The 26,086-nt window shown below is 37.6% G+C and overlaps 1 protein-coding gene across 1 annotated transcript in view; it reads left to right on the top strand.

Moving 5' to 3' along the window:
- The first annotated feature begins 13,124 nt into the window (after positions 1-13,124).
- Positions 13,125-26,086, top strand: part of itga11b (integrin, alpha 11b) — a 44,733-nt gene continuing 31,771 nt past the window's right edge. The window contains exons 1-4 of the mRNA XM_063002871.1: positions 13,125-13,197; positions 18,585-18,696; positions 24,735-24,844; positions 24,972-25,063. Of these exons, the coding sequence (XP_062858941.1) occupies positions 13,149-13,197; positions 18,585-18,696; positions 24,735-24,844; positions 24,972-25,063 (363 nt within the window). The 5' untranslated portion in view covers positions 13,125-13,148. The remainder of the gene's footprint in view (positions 13,198-18,584; positions 18,697-24,734; positions 24,845-24,971; positions 25,064-26,086) is intronic.

The following is a 26,086-nucleotide window of genomic DNA, read 5'->3' as shown; positions in this document are numbered from 1 at the left end:
GGTTACGGTGTCTGTATTGATTTTATCTTGTTTTTTTTATTGCACAATTTTAAGTCTACCCACTGTTAATTTCTTTAACAGGCAAACAATATTTGGTTCTTTTGATTGTTACAAAGTAGAAAATAACTTTCAATTTACACTGTGTAGCCAAAAGTATGTGGACCCCCTTCTAATTATGAAGTTTATTATTTATGAAGCCTTTTCACTTAAAACCTTTTCACTACCCACTGTTAATTTCTTTAACAGGCAAACAATATTTGGTTCTTTTGATTGTTACAAAGTAGAAAATAACTTTCAATTTACACTGTGTAGCCAAAAGTATGTGGACCCCCTTCTAATTATGAAGTTTATTATTTATGAAGCCTTTTCACTTAAAATCAGTCCCTGACCTCACAAATGCTCAGCGGTGCTGCCTTCACTCTTCTAGAAAAAAACACAAGAAGTCATGTCTTTATGGACCTTACTTTGTGTACAGGGACAAAGTCTTACTGGTACAGAACAGGGCCTTGTTGTAGTTCAATTAGTAACAATCAATAAAAGCTTTACAAAGGTAAAATAATGCCAAACATTAAGCAAAAGCAAAAATATTTTTGTTTTCTGAATGTATTAGGAATTGTGCACATTTTGTAGCAATATTATTATTATTTATTTTTTTATGCATTTTCTCCCCATTTTCTTTCCGATTTAGCGCACTCAATTTGTCTTCCGCTGCTGAGAGATACCAGATTGCATCTGAGGGAAGCACGTCGCTGTACATGCCTCTTCCGACACGTGCACAGCCCTCCTCTTCTTGCCCCTGCATTTTGCACAGGCGTCTCTTCCGCCAATCAGGGTCCTTACACAGCGTATGAAGACCCACCCACCCACACATAATCCGCCCCCACCCTGCGGACCCTGCTACAGGCACTGCCAATTATGCCCACTAGATGGCGCCCAGCCGACCGAAGCCAACGTTTCGAAACGAGGAGTTCAAAATCTCAGAGTTAGTGTGCTAGCAGAATATCCTGCTGCGCCACCTGGGCGCCTTAGCAATATTTTTTAACTTCCTAATTCAGAGCTTTAGTTTACTTTGTTGAAAATATATGTCACTTAGGGCTGGACAGTATGACCAAAAAAGTGTATCACGGTATTTTTTAAGATTCTGACGATTTCACGATATATCATGGTATGTTTTATTTTTTGTATGACTGGGACTTTTTCCTGTCTGTGGCTGATTCTACTGTCATAAGTACCTAGAATATAAAAAAGTTTTAATTTTACCATGTATATAATGAAGGTTTTGAGTACTATAAACTTTGCTTGGCCCCACAAAATGACACAATATATGATGGAATCACTGCACGTGTAACAGGTGCAATGTACAGTATACAATGTTTTTTAATAATATGTAAGTATTATACAATTACCATTAGCTCTCCCTCTAACAAATAAAATTACTTTACATATCTACACTTTTAGCTTGCTTCAGTGTTGTTGGTATAACGTCGGTATAGCAATTAAGCTGAAGTATTTTCGCACCGGTAGTAACGTCGTTTAATAGTTTGCTTTTTTGCAACAACCGTGCATCGACAAACTGTACAGTATATAGTGTTTTAATCTGTGTCAGAACAAAAAACTTCTAAACTGCAGACACAGCTTATTTCTTTGCTGTTTTTGTTTATTTTTTTCGACATATCAAGAAAACATCTCCCACACTGTTATGCTATTGCTACCTGCTAACAAGTGAGTTGTATTTAATCTGCACAGCGCTCCATAGCGCTTTTAGCAGGGAACAATATTATATGAGAAGCATACAGCTCTTGTATTAACTGTGCTACAGTATGGCGGTATATGAAAAATCCATACTGTACGAGGAATCAAAGCCGGTATCCTGAATGTACCGTCATACCGCCCAGCACTACTGTCACTGTATTTTTGCGTATTTTTACTGTATTTTATGTAGACTCATACTTCAGATCAAGTAGTGACCAGCACAAGTGCCATGCATACAATGACTGCTTGATGTACCTCTAAACAGGTCGACTTTAAAACATTAAAACAATCTTTGCTGAATAATTTAGACAGCTTTAGACGTTTAAGTAGCTTTAAATATTTGTTTATTTGCTTTTCATAGCTAAAAAATCCTATTGGCTTAACAACAAACTCACCTTTGCCCCAGTACAAAAGCAAAATCTATAAATATACATAAATATGCACTGAAAGTCTGGTCCTCCCAAATTAGTATGTGCATGGCTAACTTGTATTCTAGGCCAGCACATTACAGTTTTAGTCTTAAGTTAATACAATATTTTCAGCAATGTTATGTAAAAACAGTGCAATAAAAACTGTTTAGTTTTGTTTTAGATTTTTATGTAAAATGCAAGATAGGACAAGAACATAAAGAAAACCCCTATTTTATCTATGCCACCTCAACTGCTTGTGCCTTATGTTTGTGTTTTCAGCCACACTGAAGGTTTTTAAGTATGAACTACGCATCTCAGGTCCCACCACATCATTTGAATTGAATTCAAGTCAGGACTTGACCACTTGAAACATTATTATTATTGTTGTTGTTTTGTTATATTTGTCCAAGGCTTGCTAGCATATGCACTGAATATTGTCTTGTTGCAGAGCATGTCACACATCACACTACTGTAGGTATGATGTTCTTATTGTGTTGGGTTCACTCCTTATTCAAGGTAATTAATTCCTGCTGCTCTTCAGTTATTTGTCACCATCCTTCTGTGACTTTCTTGTTGATGCACTTTGTAGAAATTCTGGTATATTCTGGGAAATTTTACCATGGTTACACGTTTTCTTTATTTGAAGATCATGGATCTGACTATGATTTGCTGGAGTCCCAATGCCTTATGAATTGTTTTAAAAACTTTCCAGACTGATATTTTATCACTTTCTGATTTCATTTGATTGCAACATAGTGTGATTTTTTGTTAAGACCTTTTAGAACTTTTAGAAATGGGAATGAATTATACTGGCTTTGTGATATGTGCCTTGTGATATGTGCTGTTTCAGTGACAGTGTGTTTGGCTGAAAATATTTGTGTTGTTGTTGTAGATAATAGTCACCCAATCTGAATTTTTTCTAATCTAGATTCTTGTTTTTTTTTTTTATTAGGTTTATCCATATGTGCTTTCCAAAATGACATATAATGTTCTTTTGTTTAAAGAGTTGCAAGACATTAATATCAGTCTTTACCCATTTCCTTGATCTTGCACAATTTAAATCACTGTTATTCAGCTGCTGATAATAAATCCCCATCTGGTGACCAGATAAACTATAAAAAGTCAGTAAAATGTGATTCTAAGCAAAATCCAACAGAGAGCAGTTTAAATAAAAACAAAACAGGGTTGGTTTTATTATCTTTTTTGTGGTATGTCTTTGAATGTAGCATGTTTAAAGATCACTGTCTTTTTTTAAAACACAATTGTCTGTAAACATGTAAGGTTCATTGTGGATTGTGGATGCAGCACTGTCAGGAATCTGGCAACCTTTGGAGCCGATCCCAGCTTTTCAATGGGTGCAAGGCACATAGTAACACCCTGGACAGGGCGCCAGTCCATCGCAGGGCAGACACACACACACACACACACACACACCTATAACCTACAATTCAGTGTCTCCAATTAACCTCAGTGCATGTTTTTAGACTGTAAGAGGAAACCGAAACTCCCGGAGGAATCCCACACAGACACGGGGAGAACATGCAAACTCCGCACAGAAAGAACCCGGACTGCCCCTCCTGGGGATCGAACCCAGGACCTTCTAGCTGTAAGGGGACAGTGCTACCCACCGAGCTGCCCCACTTTACGTGTAATGAATATAAAATATATGTCAGTTTACCTTTTTGAATTAAATTATAAACACTTTTCCATGACATTCTAATTTCTGAGTTGCACCTGCACGCTTACAGACGTTATATAATTTGTATTATTGTATGACCTAAAAACGTTTTACTCAGATGCAGGGAAACATGCGACCTCACTGCCATCTGTTGGTGGATCAAGACATCATTTGGCTATGGCACTGTTCGAGCGATTCTTAAATGGATCAGCCATAACATTAAAACCACCTCCTTGTTTCTACACTCACTGTCCATTTTCTCAGCTCCACTTACCATACTGGATCAGGCACAGCAGCGCTGCTGGAGTTTTTAAATACCGTGTCCACTCACCGTCCACTCTATTAGACACTCCTACCTAGTTGGTCCACATTGTAGAGACGATTGCTCATCTATAGCTGCTGTTGAAGTTGGTCATCTTTGAGATCTTCATCAGTGGTCACAGGACACTGCCTACAGGGCGCTGTTGGCTGGATATGTTTTTGGTTGGTGGACTATTCTCAGTCCAGCAGTGACAGTGAGGTGTTTAAAAACTCCACCAGCATTGCTGTGTCTTATCCACTCATACCAGCACAACACACACTAACACACCACCACCATGTCAGTGTCACTGCAGTGCTGAGAATGATCCACCACCCAAATAATACCTGCTCTGTGGTAGTCATGGGAGAGTCCTGACCATTGAAGAACAGCATGAAAGCAGGCTAAAAAAGCATGTGAGAAACAGATGGACTACAGTCAGTAACTGTAGAACTACAAAGTGCTTCTATATGGTAAGTGGAGCTGATCAAATGGACAGTGAGTTTAGAAACAAGGAGGTGGTTGTAATGTTGTGGTTGATCGGTGTACATGCAATACTGCAAACGTTTGTTTAATGGCAAGTTTCGTCCAATTTGTGTAAATGTTTGTTGTTTTCTGTTCAAAAAATGTTCCTTCTGAACAAAGACACAGGAGACAGCAGGACACTTACTAATTTTAGATAGTTAAAAATGCCATAACATTAAAATCACATGTCTAATATTGTCCGTCAACCTCCTGTGCCCCCAAAATAGCTCTGACCCATAGAGGCATGGACTCCACAAGACCTTTAAAGGATATCCTTTGAGTCCTGTAAGTTGCATGGTTAGGGCTCTATCAATGGATCCTCAGCTCCTCCCAAAGAGCAGTCAGTCCCTTGAACCCTTTGCAATGGTCTCCAAACAAATCCTAAACAAATTTTGCAGTGCAGCATTGAGCATTATCCAGCTAAAAAAAAGGTCACTGCAGTTAGGGAATAACATTGACATAAAGGGGTGTACTTTGTCTGTATCAGTGTTTGGGTTGGTGGTGATTGTCAAAATAACATTCACATGAATGCTGGTAACCAACATTCTCCAGCAGAACATTGCCCAGAGCATTGCACTGCCTCTTGCCATCTTATATTATCTTATATTCCCATAGTGGATCCTGGTGCCAACTTTTCCCCAGGTAAGCAGCGCAAACACACTGGATGTCCACATAATGTAACGTAACATAAAGAGAATTCATCAAGCCAGGCAATCTTCTTCCATTGCATCAAGGTCCAGTTCTGATGCTCTCATGCCCACTGTGGGCACTTTTGGTGGTGGACAGGGGTCAGCATGGGTCTGACCAGTATGTGGCTATTCAGTGTTAGCAGCAAGGCATTATGTGTTCTGACACATTATAGTCGCATTAAATTATGGTCAGTTGTATCCTGTTTGCTTCAATTATAATTGAGATAAGTTCACCTGATGAAATTTTTATTGATTGTTGAGATGTGTGCAAGAAGAATTGAAGCTGTAATTGGTGACAAAGATGATTCTACAAAGCACTCAATAAAGTGTCTAAATACTAAGTGATTTCTTCATTATTACTTTTACCCATCAAGTGCAGATTGATTGGTGAAATTGCCATTATATTTATTTAAAACCAAATGAACAACACAAAGTCTGTACAAGTCAAGAGCTCTGAATACTTTCTGAATCCACTGCATTTAAAGTTTTAACTCATTGTGTGTCTGCCTCCCACCCAAGCTCAAGCTCTCTCACTGCTGAAAAGTACCAGAAGGCATTGGTATTAGATTAGAAAAAGACTCAGCTAAGGCTTTGAACAAAAATCTTCAATAATACCAATGTGTATTTTAAACGAAATGTTAGTGTCTTTATTTCCACAGTCCAGTGCGAGGTATCAGCTCCAGTTTGTAGCCTATACTGAATAGTTTATATGTGACTATATTGACTGCCTTCTGATCTTGACCATAGCCTGTATCAACAACCATTCCCGTTTGCTGATCGAGTGAACTGTGCCAATGTTCTTTGACCACAAGTATTTTGGAGTGTATCTGTCTGTATTGATCGTGACTGAATGACTGAGATTTTGGGCAGCCAGAAATTACTAGTAAAGAATAGCAGTTTATCAAAAGATGCAAACAGACACTGCATTTCACATTAACTAACCATAGTTCTATTATGTGCAATCATTTTTCTGTGTATAGGTCCAGTTCCAATATTTTACATCCATCCATCTTTTATTATTGCTTTATTCTGAAAAGGAAAAATGGTCTACAGGCATTTCACTACAGGAAATTACAAATCTACTTACACCTGTAGAGAAAACAGTTCATCTAAGGAAATATTTTTCAGAGGTGAAACTAAAGTACCCACAAGTGTGAAGATGGCAAACATAGACAGTAACTGGAGGTAAGGTTCAAATCTGGCTTCAGAGAGCCAAGCACTACCAATACTACAGCATTGCAGCATTACTGTTATTTTCCATTTATAAGCTAAATTATTGCCTAATAGTTTTTTTTTATATCTGACCACTGTTTTGATTTGTTTGAATGCTTGTTTAATTGTTGTTAATTGCTGATTGTTCACTGTGTAACTGTTGTTCCTGCTCTTTTCAGTTTGCATTGTAAATCTTCTTGATTGCCTTCTATTCTATTTGTTTTTCCTTAAAAGGACACATTGCAAAATCCTGGTGACACTCCCGTGTGGGGGTAATTTGTGGATACATTTGTGTTTTACTAGCATATTACTGAACAATTGCATTTTAGTTGCCTGTATAAAGGTTTACCAACTATGTGTTGTATATCATTCTGATCGTGTCATTTTCTGCTCTCTAATAATGCTCCGGCCGTCTCCATTGGGTAAATGTTCCAGCCAGCTTCCCGCATAGTGATAAAGCGTCGCTCCCCACTCCCTCCTTTGAATATGAATCTCACTTAAAATGGTGGAATACCCTACGTAGTGCACTTCACAGTAACAGCAAATGTGAATGGAACGCTCCTACAGAATTAGCGCTAACGATAAAAAAAAAAAACACTTTCTGAACCAATCAGACCTTCTGATTGTAATTTTTAGTAAGAAATGCTGTTATTTGCATTTATTTAGTTTGCAGCGTCACACAGATGATGTGTCAATGAAACGCTTGATTGGCTTTCTATCGAGTTTGTGTTTTACTTCACAACTGGGAAAAGTTTGTCGTTTTTTTAATTATACGCACATTTACAAAATAACGGATTATATTCCTAATGGGACACACGCTTATAAATTTATTAGCATCTGGAAGAACATAAGCTAAGGTAAGCAGTGGTTATGGATAATTTGCTGTGTTTGGGATTTTGTTCGCTGTGCCGTAATTTCCAATGAAAACAAAACGTATCAGTTTAAGCTTTTAACTGGTATTTAGGAAAGTAAAGGCACTAAGTAAAACTGCAAAATACAGTCACTAATCTGTTGTTGTTTTTATCTGAGTTTACAGATTATTTCTATGCTACATTTCCAATATATGTTTTGTGTATATTATATTGACTCGTGACTTGACTCGGACTCTAGCCTATTGACTCGTGACTCGACTCGGACTCGTATTTTGTGACTTATAAACATCTCTGGAATGTAGCTGCAAATTCCCTAATTCACGTCTACACAGTCATGATTGGCTATCTCTAAGGGGGTGGATGGCTAAAGGCCTGCGATGGATTGGTGGCCAGGGTGTTCCTGCCTTGAACTGGAAACCATATCCATTGTGATCCTGAACAGGATAAAGCTAAAGTTATGGTCACTGGTTTTACCTGCGTGTAGGGTTAGAAACCACTAGAGGGAAGCCTACAATTATATTTCTATATTTGATAAGCAGTGCAGTGACGCTGATAAACAGAATACTTTAAACATACTTCTTTGATACTATGTGAACTATGACAATAACATCAGGAAATTTCGTATTGATGCCCCCATTACTCTTCTATGAAGGCTTTATTGTATTGCCTATCATTTTAGAATGATAAAAACACCCAATAAGCTTTTGGTAGCATACCTTTGACAATATAATGTATTTAAATCTGATAATAACTTGTAGTTTTGTATACAGATTTTGTTTATGTTTGAGGGTATTGTTTAATATCAGGTACATGTAAAAGCAAGGTAAAAAAAAAACCTGAGCAACTGTAAACATGGTAAATGTAGCATCATAATTTGGGGTTATGATGCTGCCCCAGGTCCACACCATATTAACAAATTGAACAGGGTACCAGGCCTTTGCAAAAAGCTTAATAGGAGTAGTATGATGCAGGAAAGAAGTAACAGGGTGGCATGGTGACTTGGTGGGTCGCACTGTCGCCTCACAGCAAGGAGGTTCTGGGTTCAATTCCCAAGTGAAGTGGTCTGCGTCCTTTCTGTGTGAAGTTGTCATATTTTCCTTTGTCTGTATTGGTTTCCTCTGGATGCTCTGGTTTTCCTCCCAAAGTCCAAAAACATGCTATCAGGTTAATTGAAGCTGTGAAAATTGTGTGTGTGTTTGCTCTGTGATGGACTGGTGACCTGTCCATCCTTTAGTCCAGTAAATCTGACCCACCCCGGCCCTAAATAGGAGTGAATACATTCTTTGGAAAATTTGGCACCCTTGTTAAAGATGAGTTAAAAAGTTCCTGCATGACTGGAAAGTTAAACATATAAATAACTTTATACAGATTGTAATTTTATACGTTCTTATGCTTTTATTCAAAACAGTGTGTAGATCAATTTACTAGCTACGACACTGTATCCTGTTATGACTGATTCTTTCCATCAGTAGTGGAGTATTTTGAGTATTGCTTCCCAGTATGCTCTGAATATCACTGCACGCTTTGGCTTACTCTCTGTGTGCATGTGTGAGTGTATGTTTGCCAATCCACGTGTGCACAGACAGTCTAATGTCTGGTATGTTTGTTTTTGCTGTCTTGATTCTCACTGTTTTCCACTACTCTTATCAGCCTTTTTTGAGCAAATTTTCTTTTGCCGACTTTCAATTCATATGGATTCACACATTACTAATATGAATTAAAAAATTTTTAAATGGGAACTTAGAACACTAAGACTCAAAAAGCTGAAGGATTTTGAAGATTGGGGCTGTAAGTGAGGCCTTTCAGCACTTTATAATAAAATGTTCCAAAACATTTATATTTATTAACTATCGAATAACTGCACCAATTAGCCATGACATTAAAACTGTCTGCCTTATATTTATAAGTGCTGGCCACACCATAAACTGTAGTGAACAGAGAGTAATTATAAGACTATAAGGGAAGAGGGGGACTTTGTGAATGTTGGGCAGAAGTTCAGGGTGGCTCCCTCTTTGTGCTGGGCAGCCAAACCCCGACTGCCCCCACCTTATATATTTTATTAATTTATTCACTTATTCATGAAAGCAAAAACGTGAAGAGCTGTGGAGAAAATGAGGAGGAGATGAGTGGGAAGATTCATTAAGAAAGGGAGAAAGGAATGATGGGTAATTATATAGGCAGTCAGTTAAGAGTTGGGAGGAGTTTCAGTCATGTCCTTTCTCCCAAATGTAAGTTATTCCATAACTACAGTTAAGTACGTCCCTCTTGTGTCACCAGATAGGCTTTGACCCACCGAGGCATGGACTTACCAAGAGCTCTAAAGGTGTTCTGTGGTATCTGGAGCAGAGACATTAGTAACAAGTCCTGTAAGTTGTGAAGTGGGGCCTTCATGGAACAGACTTGTTTGTCTAGAACATCCCACAGATGCTCAGTGAGAAATGAGGAACCAGCCTTACTAACTCATTGTCATCCTATTTAGTTTTCAAAAAATTGTTTAGAAAATAATTCACTTTTAGGAAAAATCCTTCTTATATTTGTATTTATCTTTTATTTGTGTGGTTCTCACCAACTTTTCTCTATATTTATGAACATGGGAAGATGCCCACTCTTGGCAACTGTCTTCAAGGCTCTCCATTTCACTATTCACTGTTTCACAATTCACTATTTGAACACTGTTAAATAGTGAACTTCAAATGGTATAGAGATGACCTTCTTATTCTTTCCATACTGATGAGCAGCAACATGCTGTTTCTCTGAAGATGGATGTTCATTCTTCTTGGCATTATGTAAACACAAACATCTGAGCACCTAAAACACCAAGTGCCTGGCTGCTAATTACTTTTTAATGATTGTTACAGTATATTTCCTTTAAATAGATATAAGTTTAGAGAGTACTTAAAGTCTGACCCTTAGATGTTAATATAAATTTACAGTGTTTGCAATATGCTATTTTACTAGGTATTTTACACCATCTATTCAGGTAAGCCGTGCACTGCGTGCAGCACTGTAAGCCCCCAGCTGTACAGTCACACTTTGTAAATTCAGAGTGGACTTGTGCTATCAAACACAGTCAACACTAAATCTTCAATGATCAAAACCTCTCCATCTTGCAAGCAGTAACTTACTGCAGCTAAGCTTAGTTCACCAGCTGTTTGGCACTGATTGTTCAGCAGAATAGAAAAGCACTCCATTTGGTTTAGTTTAATGTGGCTCTATTTTTCCTTCTTTGGACCTAATACTTCTGGAACAAATGAGGAATGGTTTATGCATGTCTTTATGAAATGGCTTTGATGTAGCTTTTAATGTTAATTATGGAAATTCTGGGCATATTGTGGCACATATGACATAAGCCCAATAAGACTGGGAGTGGTTTAACTCTGTTCTTGGCTGTAAATATAATGAATTTGCAATAAGCTGTTTATCTAGATCATACACACGCTATATGGTTATAGTATATAAAGTATATACAATAGCTGTTTTTGCTGTACATCAAACATTATCACTTTAAAACATGCTTTATGCTTTCTTATGCCTTTCAAATTTTCACAACCAATTAGTGGCCTTCTTTTTGACACCCTGCAGTCTGGTAATACTTTTGAGTTCTGATTCACAGTGTCTACAAGAGGTCATTGCTTTTGGTGTGGTTACTGCTTCTGACTCACCTCCCTCTTCCAGGATATTCCTTTGTTTTTTTAAAGAGTGTATTTTTCCATAGACATGCTCGGGCTAATTAGTTTGTTTGTGGTGAACCACTGAACAAAATGAGGGTAAGGAAACTAGAGCTATATATTTTAGCTATATAAATAACATTCTTAATGCAAAGCCTACTCTAATAAAACCTGATATACAATGTAGCCAAATGTTTGTGGACACCCAACACACAAATATTACATACAAGATATTGGGCAATAATAAATGAGGTGGTGAAGGACAACAGTAAGGATTCATCTCCAAGCTGATGTTGGACCCAAATGCTGCCACTAAACAGAATCAGAACAAAAGAAAAGCTATGAATACAAAATATAAGCTATGAATACACTCTGAGTGACTGAAATGGAAAATCCTGTTGCCCAAGGAGAGATTTGACACAAGACTGTACACAGTCAAAATGCTGCAGACTGAGAAACCAATGAACCAGCAATATAATGAAAACAAAAGAATAAGAGTAGGGTGGTGAGTGAAAACGACTAGGCAAGAGCACTAAGTGGAACTGTGACCGAATGTTGTACATTACATATTTAGTCCACCAGTGCACCAACTTATGGGCACAGACTGAGACTTCTTCCTCAACCCTAACCAATAAGGGAAATACCTATATATTTAAGTGAAAGATCTTTTAAGTTTAGCAAATGGATAGATAGATTACTTTACTTGTTTTAAAATTACTTCTAAGTTTTAGAGTACCTTTATATATTAATGGGTTACTTTCAGTTTTAGAGATAACTTTTAGATTTAGAAATACTTGTAGAAAAGTTTAGAAAAAAATTAATATGCAAAATGCTACACCAGCCACCAACTTTACTGGCTGTGTCAAGCACAATGCAAAGACTCAGCACTGAACCCCACCAAAAGCTAGTTTATATAGCACTGAGTTGATGGCAGTCGGGGGTCACAGGTTGACAAGTTACAATAATATAGAGATCGTCACGTCTTTACTGCTATTAAACTGTTCACTTCTGGTCAATTTAGACCTACTTGCAATGTTAAAAATACATTCTATGACAATGCATTTTTGAGAGTCACTGAGCTTTTCCATACTACCAATTGTTATCCAATATTTGAGTGCATTACTGTATGCTTGATTTTATGCATCTCTTGGGTATGAGTAATGAGTAAATGCTATAACATTTAATGATTTTAGTTTTATTTGGGCATGAATATGAAGTTGTCCTTTCCATACTTCTGGAAAAGCTTTCCACAGTATTTTGAAGTGTGTCAGTGAGACTTTGTGTCTTTTCAGTTGAAAGAGCATTTGTGGGCTCAGGCATTAATGTTGGACTTGGACTGATGAAGTTGGATTGATGAATAAGAACAAGGTGTTTAGTGGGATTGAGGTCAGGGCATTTTGTACCTAGCTTAATAATTAAGAGGGGTACCCACATACTTTTGGTTATATTTTAGGTTGCTGTGGATAACTCTGTCAACAGGGACATGACCCTTCACGCCGTGCTGCACTGTAAGTCCTCCTATGGTGTGGTAATGCTAGGGGCCCAAAGCATCAACATGTCATGCCCTTATAATATATGTGGACATGTGAATGGGTTTGTTTGTAGCTAGTGCATTTTCTAAAAGCACTAAGGCACCAAGGCATTATACTGCTTATTTTTCCCCTCATTTAACCTACATGTTTACAGGATTGTAAACCTGAAGCAACATTAAAATGTTTGAGAGGTTTGACAGGCAGTGCTTTTAAAAAAAAAGTTCTTTACAGTTTGTACTCTCCATGCGCCTTAAGCCTGGGCTTTACTTCATATTCTCTCTCTCTCTTTCTCTCTCTCTTTGTGTGTGCCTGTGACTTATAGTAGTTTTCACATGTGTGAGCCTTGTTGTCATTTATGAGTGTGCAGTTTCAGTGCACCTCCTTACAGATGTGAGCCTCTCCTCCGAAAACTCAGTGCTGCTGCAGCATAGCAGTTCTCTCTACCAAAGCAATTACAGCAAGCAGTGTGGAACAGCACTCACTCACACACTGATTTTTGCACATCCGCACATATGGAGTATTATCCAGTCATGGTGCTTTGGAGCTGCTTTCTGCTTCCAGGTAAGAGCTGTGTATGAACTGGAATTGGTGTGACTGTGAACTGGCATGCAGAGCGAATGTGTAATGATGTGTACATCCAGTAAAACATTATGCTTGGCTGTACATCAAAAATGTACAACGTTTAGTAGTCAAGTCAAGCCAAATTTATTTGTATAGAGCTTTTTACAACAGACATTGTTTCAAAGCAACTTTACAGACTCCAAGACCAAATCCCTCATGAGCAAGCCGACAGCAACAATGGCAGAGAAAAACTCCCTTAAATTTACAAAGAAAAAACCTTAAGAGGAACCAGACTCAACAGGACCCATCCTCCTTGGTTGGCCTATAGAATAACCAGATTCATTAGAATGTGATTAAATAGACTATATATGTATCAATAACATTATTTCTAACAAATGTTAAAAAGTGAAAAAACAATTTATTGGACAAAGTTGGACAGTTTCTGGACATCGTGAGCATAGCCACCACCGATTTTCAACACATAGCAGCCTTGAACCTACTACATGCTTCCACCTCAGGTAGATGTGAGGGTTCACCTAAAAGCCATCTCAGAGTAAAATCATAATATGTAATACAATGTCAACAGCACAGAATATAGCACGAGACTTACACCCCAGGTGGAAATTTCCAGGTGTGTAAAGATTAATTAAAAGATGAGTAGATAAATGTTTTTAATCTAGATTTGAATGTTGCAAGTTTAAATCCTGATTAGAGGCAGAGATTTTTCTTAAAATTGTAGGGCTGTATATGAGAATGCTCATTTTTGAGAATGAAATTTTAATTATAGGAACTATAAGTATGAGTATGGGTTGTGGTGCTCAATACGTTTACTCAAATACTGTGGTGCGAGACCATGTAGCGCTTTATAGGTTAGTAAAAGGATTTTGTAATTAATGCAGACTTTAATGGGCAGCCAGAGCAGGGATGATAGAACAAGACTAATAGGATAAAAACTTCTAGTTCTAGTTAGCACTTAAGCTGCTGCATTTTGAACCACCTGGGGCTTGTTTATGGATCTATTAATGCATCTAGTGTGATGTAGTTGGGTTAACTGATGAGTACAACTGTGTTGTCTGCATAACAGTGGAAATTAATGCCATGTTTATGTATATTTTTTATTAGAGGTCCTAATACTGACCCATGTGGAACACCATACCTTATCTTTGTAGTTTCCAGGCATTTATTATTTACATGAACAAACTGTCAGTCAGATAGAATTTAAACCAAGAGAGTGAGTGCTTTAACACCTACTGTATTTTCTAGGGTACAATATTTTGATTTATAGTATCAAACAATGTACTAAGATCTAATAAAACAAGCAAGTGCATCATATACTTACTAGGGATCACACATTTCTTATGTACTCTCTTCGACTCAAGGGTACCCATTACTGAGTTCTTTATCAGGTGAAATATGCAGCAAATATATTAGATAGCATATATTTCCCTAATACTGCCATGTTTCAACCTTACATATGACCAGAAGAACACTAACCCATGGTCAAGCGTGGAGGTGTGTCAGTGATGATGTGGTGATGTTTTTCTTTGCTGCTGAAACTGGCAATCTTAACCATGAATCTGACATCATGGATTCACAGAAATAACATGGCATTTTGGGGAGGATTGTTATGCCTTCTGTGGTGAAATTAAACATTGGGGATGATTGCACTTTCCAGCAAGTGCAGTGAACCCAAACACAATTTCAAGTCAACCAAAGTTTGGTTAACAAATCAGTCCTGGAATAACCTGGAGTGGATTTTTCAGACAGATTTTAATCTCACAAAAATCATTGGTGGAATTTAAGGAAAGCAGGTGCAGCCTGAAAGGCAAAACCTCAACGATTTGGAAGCTTTTGCATGAGAAAAATTGGTGAAGATTTGACAAGGGAGGTGTCAGAAACTCATTAGCGCTTATTATATAAATATATAATAACAAAACAGTGAAAAAAATCCGTCAATAAATTTGCCTTTGCTTATATCTTATATCTTTGCAGTTACACAGACCCATTAAGGCTTAAACTTTTAAAGGTCTAAGACACTTGGACAAAATAAAATAAAGGCTGAAAGTAATTAGGTAAATGCCAAGCAGTCACTACTTCCATGTGTTTTTAAGAACTTTCCTTCAGTTTACATTGCCATAGTGAAGCTCTTGGAAGAACTGTGATTGGCAAGTCATTTAGGAAATAACAGGACTTGAATTTGTTTATAAAGACAGCATTTCAGTAAATGCCCTGTTAATGTTAGGAAGGAAAGTCTGGAGATTATAGATCCGCCTGTTTCTACTTTAAATACTCATTACTATGCTGTAATCAAGTAACTTAACAAAACTTTCTCCTCCCTTAACTATCAGAGTAAGGCATCATATATTTTACCACAAGAAATGTCATAACCAGTCATATATTTTTACAACTGTTTTAACCTCAATTATTAAAATTTTACCTTGAATCTACCATAACATGCATGTATTGTACAGGTATATACTATATTTACTGACTGTCATGGTGTATCAGCACAGCAGTGACATGGCAGTCACCTCCCTTGTTAAACACAGCTATGTTGTTAGTAAACAATGTGTGTACAGTTAGAGACTGTAAGATCTTTTTCATGCACAAATTGTGTTAACCTCTAACAAGTAATTACTGGCCAGTGTCTGGCCACAGCATGGTGGTGGCTGAATAAATTGGGTTGGTACACAATGTTTAACCCAACTGACACTGAGGTATAAAAAAAACAACTCAGCACATTGCTGTACCTATAATTCCAATACCAGGACAACAAATATTAAAAATAGTACCATTGAAGCTCTATAAATGTCATGGCTAATATGAAAGTAAAGTCACTTTGTCTAAATCAGGCTGTTCAACATAACCTAGTCAATAAACTTGATTGGCACTTGTTAGAATATCATTTTTGACACCAACCCTCACCAACAAACTTGCATTAGTCAGTGCCTACAATGAAAGGTGATGTTACACCATGGTGTTACACTAAAAGACCTTTTTTTTTTTTTAAATATACTAAATATACTAAAAAGAATTTGCAAAGTGCCTTTTGGAAGATTTACTAATAAACCTTATTTGGCTTAAAGGTTTGAAAGGGGGCATCTGGCAACACTATCCCTATTGTATAATGTGGTAGTGGTAGCATTATGTATTTTGGACTGGGATGAGTTTCTGCAGCAGGGATTGACAATTGTTTTATAAATATGTACATTAGTGGGTCAGTCCTTATTCCAATCCCACCAAACATCTAATGTGAGATCAGATTCAGATTAGCAGATTTTCTGTACACCACAACTATCTAACCAACCTGGCAGGACATCACATTGTGAGAAATTTATTTGTATGTATAAAATTTATTCTGGCTGTGATAGCTGCCATCTGGGTCCTTTCTGTGTGGAGTTTGCATGTTCTTCCCATGTCTGTGTGGGTTTCTTCCGGGAACTCCCACAGTCCAAAGACATGCAAGTGAGCTGAATTGGAGATACAAAATTGTCCATGACTGTGTTTGATATTGAATTTGTAAACTGTTGAATCTTGTGTAACGAGTAAGTACCGTTTCTGTCATGAATGTAACCAAAGTGTGTAAAACATGACGTTAAAATCCTAATAAATAAATAAATGATAGCTGCCAAAATTGGTACAATTAAGTATCAAATATTAGACATAATTTTAGTTGGGTAAATACCTAAAAATTGTTAACATTTTAGCTTTTCATTTTTTAGGCAAAAGCAGCTCGTTTTCTTTAGTTTCTCCTTAATTAAAAAAAATAACCATGATTCCAATATGCAAGTGCCTATTTAAATTTAAAGTTGTAATATTCCTGGGTGGGGTTAAATGCTTTTAAATTGCTTACATGCGTTTATGTGTCAGTGGTGTAAATGGCAAACACACATGCTCTATATACATCAATAAGGCATAACATTATGACCACCTCTTTGTTTCTACACTCACTGCCCGCCCATTTTATCAGCTCCACTTACCAAATAAAGGCACTTTGTAGTTCTACAATTACTTACTGTAGTCCATCTGTTTCTCTAAATATTTTTAGCCTGCTTTCACCCTGTTCTTCAATGGTCAGGACTCTCCAGGACCACCACAGAGTAGGTATTACTTGGGTGGTGGATCATTCTCAGCACTGCAGTGATGTACATGGTGGTGGTGTGTTAGTGTGTGTTCTGCTGGTATGAGTGGATCAGACACAGCAGCGCTGCTGGAGTTTTAAAATACCGTGTACACTCACTGTCCACTCTATTAGACACTCTTACCTAGTTGGTCCACCTTGTAGATGTAAAGTCAGAGATGATCACTCATCTATTGCTGCTGTTTGAGTTGGTGATTTTCTAGACCTTCATCAGTGGTCACAGGACACTACCCACAGGGCGCTTTTGGCTGGATATATTTGGTTGGTGGACTATTCTCAGTCCAGCAGTGACAGTGAGGTGTTTAAAAACTCCATCAGCACAAAATTCGTCAATTTACTTACACGTTTCCTTAAAGACATGTTTCTGTGAGGTGAGAAATATTCTTCATAAATTAAGCCAAATTTCATCAAATCAGTTACGGTCAATACTCGAAAAGATCAAGTACTTAAAACAGAAATGGAAAAATACAGAAACCATGATACTAGGTAAAGAACCATCTAAACCTTACACTAATTGCTCAGTGATCAAAGGTACGGTCTGAATCCAGATCCTCAGGACCTCAGATCCTACCTGCTGTGGCTTTGTGTCACCCATTATCTTGACCAAAATATCACATTTTAATCAAGACACAGATCTTTCATCTGTTTTATCTTATGGTCCACATTTTACAGTTTCCTGTTGTGAAAATCAGTTTGACCTCATTATTTCAGTATGGTATTTTTCCCGGCTTGGCAGTAGTAAAGACGTCTTCCTGTGCTTCTCAGATAAATGTTTAAATTAAAAACAGACATCTTAGTGAGTCGTGAAATCATGTGTCATTGATAGGAGGTTCATGAATAATATAATAACATGGCTTAGCTGCAGGTTATGTATATTTCATCTACTAATCTGTTTAGGAGGTGTCATTATGGTGCATTGTGTAATCTCAGTGCCACATTGCACTAGAGACCTGAGGACCTGGGTCCAAAATGCCTCCAATTACTGTCTGTAAGAAACTGGCATGTTCTCTCTGTGTCAGCATGAATGTCCTTTGGGTGTTTTATGCCCTTCCACCTTTTAACAACATATAAAAGGTGAATTTTCTTCTTTAAATTACTCCCAGGTGTAGATGTGAGTGACAAAGTGAGATCCATTATGACATGGCTTGACAAGAGGGTTTGGAATAGGAAATACAACATGATCATTATAAGGTGTCCACAGACTTTCTGCTTTAAATGCCAATGTATATTTTTATCTGTTTTAAAGGGAGCCAAGATTGCTTCAGTATTGACACGAAGAAGGCCCAGATCATCCAAGGCCCAAAGGAAGTACAGTTTGGCTACACAGTGCAGCAACATGAGGCACTTGGTCAGAAATGGTATGAATATTTCTTCACTGAATAATAGCAAAAGTGTCCAGTTATTTATTGAACAAATCTTGTTTAAAATTTCTTATGCTTAGGTATACATTAGTATTTACAAAACCGGTTCCAAATAGTTGTACAGTGGATAAAACTTAAATGAAACAGCTTATACTGATTCCATACTGCCTCTACTTCTTCATTTTACATTTTCAGCATTTAGCAGACGCTTTTATCCAAAGCGACTTACATGATGAGCAATTGAGGGTTAAGGGCCTTGCTCAGGGACCTAACAGTGGCAACTTGGTGGTGGCGGGGCTTGAACCGGCAACCTTCTCCTTACTAGCCCAGTACCTTAACCACTGAGCTATCACTGGCCTTCTTCAATACTTCAATACTTTTATCAACCTTCATTGTAATGTTTGTGAGCTTTAACATACCTTAGCCTTTTCATCCTGTTCCCCTGTTGTAAAAGTGGTTTCTTGGCTGTTGCTTCTTCAAGAGGACCATTCCACATCAAGCTTCTTTGGACTGTTGAACTTGGCCTCCCGATTAAGCTGCCGAACGTTGTGAACGTTTTCTTGGCCTTCCAGTCCTTTTTTCCCCAATCTCTCCTGATGCTTCAAACTTCTCTTTAACACCTTGAGTATCCAGTTTGTTGTTGATTTTCCTTTGAGAGTGGCCTTGCTGATGCAAATTATGATGTCAAAGTCTGTGATCTCTCTCTCTCTCTCTCTCTCTCTCTCTCTCTCTATACATATATATATATATATATATATATATATATATATATATATATATATACACACCGATCAGCCATAACAATAAAACCACCTCCTTGTTTCTACTCTCACTCTCACTGTCCATTTTATCAGCTCCACTTACCATATAGAAGCACTTTGTAGTTCTGCAATTACTGACTGTAGTCCATCTGTTTCTCTACATACTTTGTTAGCCCCTTTTCATACTGTTCTTCAATGGTCAGGACCCCCACAGGACCACCACATAGTAGGTATTATTTAGGTGGTGGATCATTCTCAGCACTGCAGTGACAATTACATGGTGGTGGTGTGTTAGTGTGTGTTCTGCTGGTATGAGTGGATCAGACACAGCAGCGCTGCTGGAGTTTTTAAATACCGTGTACACTCACTGTCCACTCTATTAGACACTCCTACCTAGTTGGTCCACCTTGTAGATGTAAAGTTAGAGACGATCGCTCATCTATTGCTGCTGTTTGAGTTGGTCATCTTCTAGACCTTCATCATATCCACTCATACCAGCACAACACACACTAACACACCACCACCATGTCTGTGTCACTGCAGTGCTGAGAATGATCCACTACCTAAATAATGCCTGCTCTGTGGTGGTCCTGGGAGAGTCCTGACCATTGAAGAACAGCATGAAAGTATGCAGAGAAACAGACAGACTACAGTCAGTAATTGTAGAACTACAAAGTGCTCTTATATGGTAAGTGGAGCTGATAAAATGGACAATGAGTGTAGAAACAAGGAGGTGGTTTTAATGCTATGGCTAATCAATGTATATACGACCAATAAAGGCATTCTTCACCATCTACTTTGTCTCAATTCTCACAAAGATTTCTTGCTCTTTCTGCTATTATTTTTTTCCTCTATCTACACTTAATTACCCATGATGTAAAAGTGAGAGCATGTTTTGGATTTGCTATGGGTTGCATCTTAGTGGCAGGGATGGATGAATGAATACAGAAACATCCTTGAAGAATACCTTCTCCCAAACACTGGAGTGGCTTAAGGCCAAATCCAGTCAAAGCCCACATCTTAACCCAATCAAATATCTGTAGAGAGCTGAAAATCAGTTTACAGACAATTACCAACCAGAAAAGCAAGAGAGATTCTGGCATAAATAATTGTGTAAATTGCCCAAATCCAGGTGTACAATACTTCTAAGAGAACACATAACTGAGTTAGCTTCCAAAAGGCTTCAGTGTTGAGTTAAGGGTCTAAGTTAAGGTGTTTTAATGAATCTTCAAAAAACTTTAAATACATGTTGTTACTTTATTATGAAGAATAAGTTTAGATTGCACTTTTAAATTCTCTACAATTCTCTACATATGAGCACTGTTCCTCTTTGATACAGCCATTTGCCTATGCCACAGCCATAAACTTTAGAACTGCAATACAGTATTGTATTGAATTATCTAAACTTAGGGTGAAGTTTAAGTGATTATGATCTGTAGAAAAGAGCAAACTGTAAAAATAATTTATATAATTCTAATTGTTATTACTACAATTTTATTAATAAATAATGGTAAGTGTTTTATAGTTGGGAGAGCTGTTGAAGCACACACACACATGATCCTTATATTTCTCAAATCATTTAGTGATGTATTTAGTCCCAGTAGGCGTCTGCTGGCAAAAACAGAGTCTGACTTCTTCTTAGTCGTAAATGTCTAAGCAATCAGTCATATTAATTTCTCTTATAAAAGATTTCTGTTTCCTCCACAAATCATGCCTGTTTCCATTCAGCCAGGTCAGGTTCATAAACAGGAAAAAAAAATCTATAGTGTTTATTAAGAAATACTTCATTATAACCACTGTTATCCATAATCACTGTTGCTCATATGAAGTTTGGCCAGTTTAGAATGAGGGAGGGTATTCATTTCAGTCAGAGAACATTTTTTTAATTTGCCAAAGCTCTCCTTGCATTCCAAAAGCTGACAACAAAACAAAAGTTCTGGAAAGAGAAATAGTTTCTATGCCTGCGTAAGTCTTTGTAAACAAAAGGAAAACACTTATTTAACCAATCAGCACAAAGAGTTCTGCTTAAATGAATGTGTGTGGGTTGTGGGTTTAAAGGAAGCACCCAGGGTCCTGCTATAAATTCAGGCGTTGTGCAGTTTGCAATTTACAGTGTTTACTGAGGTTGGATCATAAAGGTTAGAGGATCCTTTGAATAATTTGTCCATCTACTTTATAGCATCCCTTTTTTGGGGACTAGATCAAACATAATAGAGATTTATTATTCATTCTTGCTTCAATATTAATTAGAACCAGAAACGTTTTAATTTGTAACATCATTTCTATTCACAACATACATTGGCGTATGTTTAGTTTCACTGATTTTGGTCAGTCTGCATTTAAATCTTCAGATCTAGACCCAACGCAGTGAATACATACTAGATTATAAAAAAAAAAAAGGTTTTTCCTATCATGCTATTCAAAGCTCCTTTGGTTATTGTTTTCATTCCATGCTGTGGAGTAACTTTTAAAAGTGGTCTATTATCTGAGTCAGCATCACAAACCTCACAGACACACTTAATTTGTTACTCAATTAAGGTAATTCAATGCAACCAAACTGGCCACCTACTTCCTGTTTTCAAGCCTGAGGTTTTTCATCCATGATAGTTAACTTGCATTCCTTTAGCAATACAACATGTTTGGCCTTTTGAAGTTTGCAGGTAAATAAGTGGAAACTATTTGCACTTGTCTAGCAACCTGTCTGCTAGCCTTATGTTGCACTAGTGGCTTCTGGAAAATATGTGATGTGGTCTGTTTTCCCGCTTAAGTTCCCCACTGTGCATCCCATTGTAGTATATTCTAACCCAGAGGCAGAGAGCAAATCTCCTGGTATGTGACACTTCAGGAATGTGAGCGAGTCCACGTTAGTATGCCATGTTTTGGTATGTAATAGTCTAAAAAGTGACAGTAGATTAGCTTCATGACCACATATGGTATTGTGATATGTGGAACATTTGGTCTTGAATAAGTCAGGGATGAAAAGTTATGAGCAGTGATACAGTTTCCTTTAGGAAATGAGTCTCTGCTGTGTAATGCCAGCAAATTCATATTTCAGTCATTAGGCTCTTGTGTGATTCTTTGGCATATTAGCTGTTTAAATACATGCCAAAATCTTTGGTCATGAATCTTTTTCTGTAATCTTAGACATTCTCAAAATATTCTACATTTATTTTAGTGAGAAAATGTCTCTGCTTTGTATATGCTTCTATTCATCATGACTTCAAGAATTGCATTGTCAATACAAATGCTAATGAAATAATAATGATTATTATAACCTGTCTGATTTCTGTGGAAATATTGCGGTATTAAGCATTAAAAAAACAAATAAGTAATATTCAATTTGCTATATTAAAATTAGGTAATACTGTTAATGGAATTATTAGATTTTAGATTGAACAATGCGAAATGAAGTTGAAGTCAGTGAACTGTAGAACAGAGGTTCTCAGAAAAATGTAAACAACCACATAGATTTATTACAAAACTATAAAAGTGTTGTTTGTTGACGTTAGAGTTGATATGATATGATATGGTGGCAATGCAAAAAGCAGTTCTCCACCATGGTTCTGTGTTCTACAACCCCAAATCAGAAAAAGTTGGGACAGTATGGAAAATACAAACAGAAAAAAAGCACAGAGTTTCTTACATTTACTTTTATTTTATTGCTGAGATATTTCATGTTTTGTCTGCTCAATTTCATTTCATTTATTAATAAACATCCATTCCTGCATTTCAGGCCTGCAACACATTCCAAAAAAAAGTTGGGACAGTAAAGCATTTACCACTTTGTAATGTTGATATTCCTTTTCACCACACTTAAAAGATGTTTTGGCACCAAGGATACCAAGTGATTTAGTGTTTCAGCTTTTATTTTGTCCCGTTCTTCCTGCAAACACGTCTTAAGATGTGCAACAGTACGGGGTCGGTGTGTCGCATTTTTCATTTCAAAATTCTCCACACATTCTCTACTGGGGACAGGTCAGGACTGCAGGCAGGCCAGTCCAGTACCTGTACCCTCTTCTTCCACAGCCATGCCTTTGTAATGTGTGAAGCATGTGGTTTCACATTGTTTTGTTGAAAAAATGCATGGACATCCCTGGAAAAGATGATGTCTAGAAGGCAGCACATGTTGCTCTAAAGATCTCAATGTACTTTTCTGCATTATAATTACCTTTGCAAAGGGCACTGACACCGCCCCATACCATGACAGACCCTGGCTTTTGGACTTGTTGCTTGTAACAGTCTGGATGGTCCTTTTCGTCTTTGGTCCGAAGCACACAGCGTCCATTTCTTCCAAAAAAGACCTGGAATGCTGATTCATCTGACCACAATACACGTTTCCACTGTGTGATGGTCCATCCTAGATGCCTCCAAGCGTGGAGAAGTCGACGCCACTTCTGGACATGGTTAACATAAGGCTTCTTTTTTGCACAGTAAAGATTCAAGTGGCATTTGTGTATGTAACTCCGTATTGTAGTGCTTGACAAAGGTTTACCAAAGTAATCCCTCACCCATGTGGTTATACCAGCTAGTGTTGAGTGGTGGTTCTTGATAAAGTGTTGTCTGAGGGATCGAAGATCACAGCTTAAGCTTGCGTCCTTGGCCTTTACGCACTGAAATTCCTCCTGATTCCTGGACTCATTTAATGATATTATGCACTGTAGAGGGGGAAATATGCAAATCCCTTCCAATCTTTCTTTGAGGTACATTGTTTTTAAACTTTCCAATCATTTGTTGACAAGCTGGAGATCCTCTGATCATCTTTGCTCATCAAAGACTTAGCCTTTCCTGGATGCTGCTTTTGTACCAAACCATGATTACAATCACCTGTTGACATCAGCTGTTTGGAATCACATCATTATTTAGTTTTTTCACCTCATTACTAGCCCTAAATTGCCCCGTCCCAACTTTTTTGGAATGTGTTGCAGGCCTGAAATGCAGGAATGGATGTTTGTTAACAAATGAAATGAAGTTGAGCAGATAAAACATGAAATATCTTGGGTTCAAACTGTCTGCAATCAAATAAAAGTCAAAGTAAATGTAAGGAACACTGCATTCTTATTTTATTTGCATTTTCCATACTGGTGCCAACTTTTTAACTTTTTTCTGATTTGGGGTTGTACATTCCCATACCATACCACTGTTCTCATTTTTGAAAACATCTTGCAGATTTTTCCCCTGTTTTCAGTCCAAGAATGCCTTTCAACTAAGACATAATTCATTCCTACATTAATGAATATGTGATGTTACCTGTTATGTGTTTTATGTCTCTTAAAGGCTACTTGTTGGTGCTCCATTTGAAAAGACTGGGGAAAATGAAACTGGTGATGTTTACCGGTGTCCACTGGATAGCAACACTTCCAAAAACTGTTCACGCCTCAACTTAGGTACCATAAACTAAACAATTTCTTTTTAGTGTATACCAGTACAGAGTACAAGTTATTTTGGATCCACTATGTTCATGATTTTTCACCAGTCTATCTATTGTTTTTCCTTATTATGTTGTAATTATAGGAGCATCACCTCTAAAAAATGTACTGGAGCGCAGGGACAAAATGCGACTGGGCATGTCCCTTACCTCTAATCCGAAGGATGACAGTTTTGTGGTTGGTATGATTTACTCTTACTTAAACATAAAAATGACAATCTGCGTGCACGAATACATCCTGTGTGGCCACATTAATAGAGAAGCTAACTGTTACTCTTGTTTGGGTTGCTTTTCCAGTTATGTTCTTACAAACTGCTTGTGGAAAATGTGGACAACTGTATTCCACCAAACTAAAATTAATGTAGGGGTAGTCAATCCTGAAGTGATTCTAATTTGTGCTGTAGAATAGCAGTAAACTACTAGTTAATAGAAATGTCACTATATAGACAATACTCAACAACTAGTACAACTTGTAATGACCATAAGCTTGTTGGACATCCTATATCAAAACTATGGAGCTATAAAACCTTCTGTTCTTTGCATCTATTACAGCCTCCATTTTTTTGAGAAGGCATTCACTGGCGCTCAGGTGGCGCAGTGGTAAAACACCAGAACTGACATTTCAAACTCGTCGGTTTGAAACTCAGCCCTGCCATCTGGCAGACTGGGCTCCTACATGAACAATGATTGGCTGTTGTTCAAGGGCAGGGTGCCCTAGGGGACCTGATAACTGATGCATTTATGACCTCAGCTGGCTGATTGATGGTGCCTTCACAGAGTTGAGGAATAATGTGTTGATCAGGGTGTGGCTCTATGTACACAAAGATGATCCGCATATGAACTCATCTCATGCAGGTGAAAAGATGCAGTCGGCTACTGCACATGTCGGAGGGGGTGTGTGCTAGTCACGGCTCTTCTCAATCAGGGTGGAGATCAGCATCAGTAGAGAGGAAGCATAATGCAATAGGGTAATTGGATACGACTAGATTGGGAAGTACATTAGGGGGAAAAATGCAAATGGTCCAACCATGTTTTTTCGGACCTTGCTTTGTGAACAGGGGAACAGTCATGTCTCAAACCATTGCCATTATAATTCAGAAGCTTGTAACATTTATATAATTGATTTTACACAACAGTTAGCAATAGGTGTGACTAAATGACCTTAACTTTGTAGTTATAAGGTTCTAAAGTTCTGAGTTCT

This window comes from Trichomycterus rosablanca, chromosome 1, assembly GCF_030014385.1.
Source record: "Trichomycterus rosablanca isolate fTriRos1 chromosome 1, fTriRos1.hap1, whole genome shotgun sequence".
Taxonomy (NCBI): Eukaryota; Metazoa; Chordata; class Actinopteri; order Siluriformes; family Trichomycteridae; genus Trichomycterus; species Trichomycterus rosablanca.
This window is presented reverse-complemented; position numbering and strand designations above follow the sequence as displayed.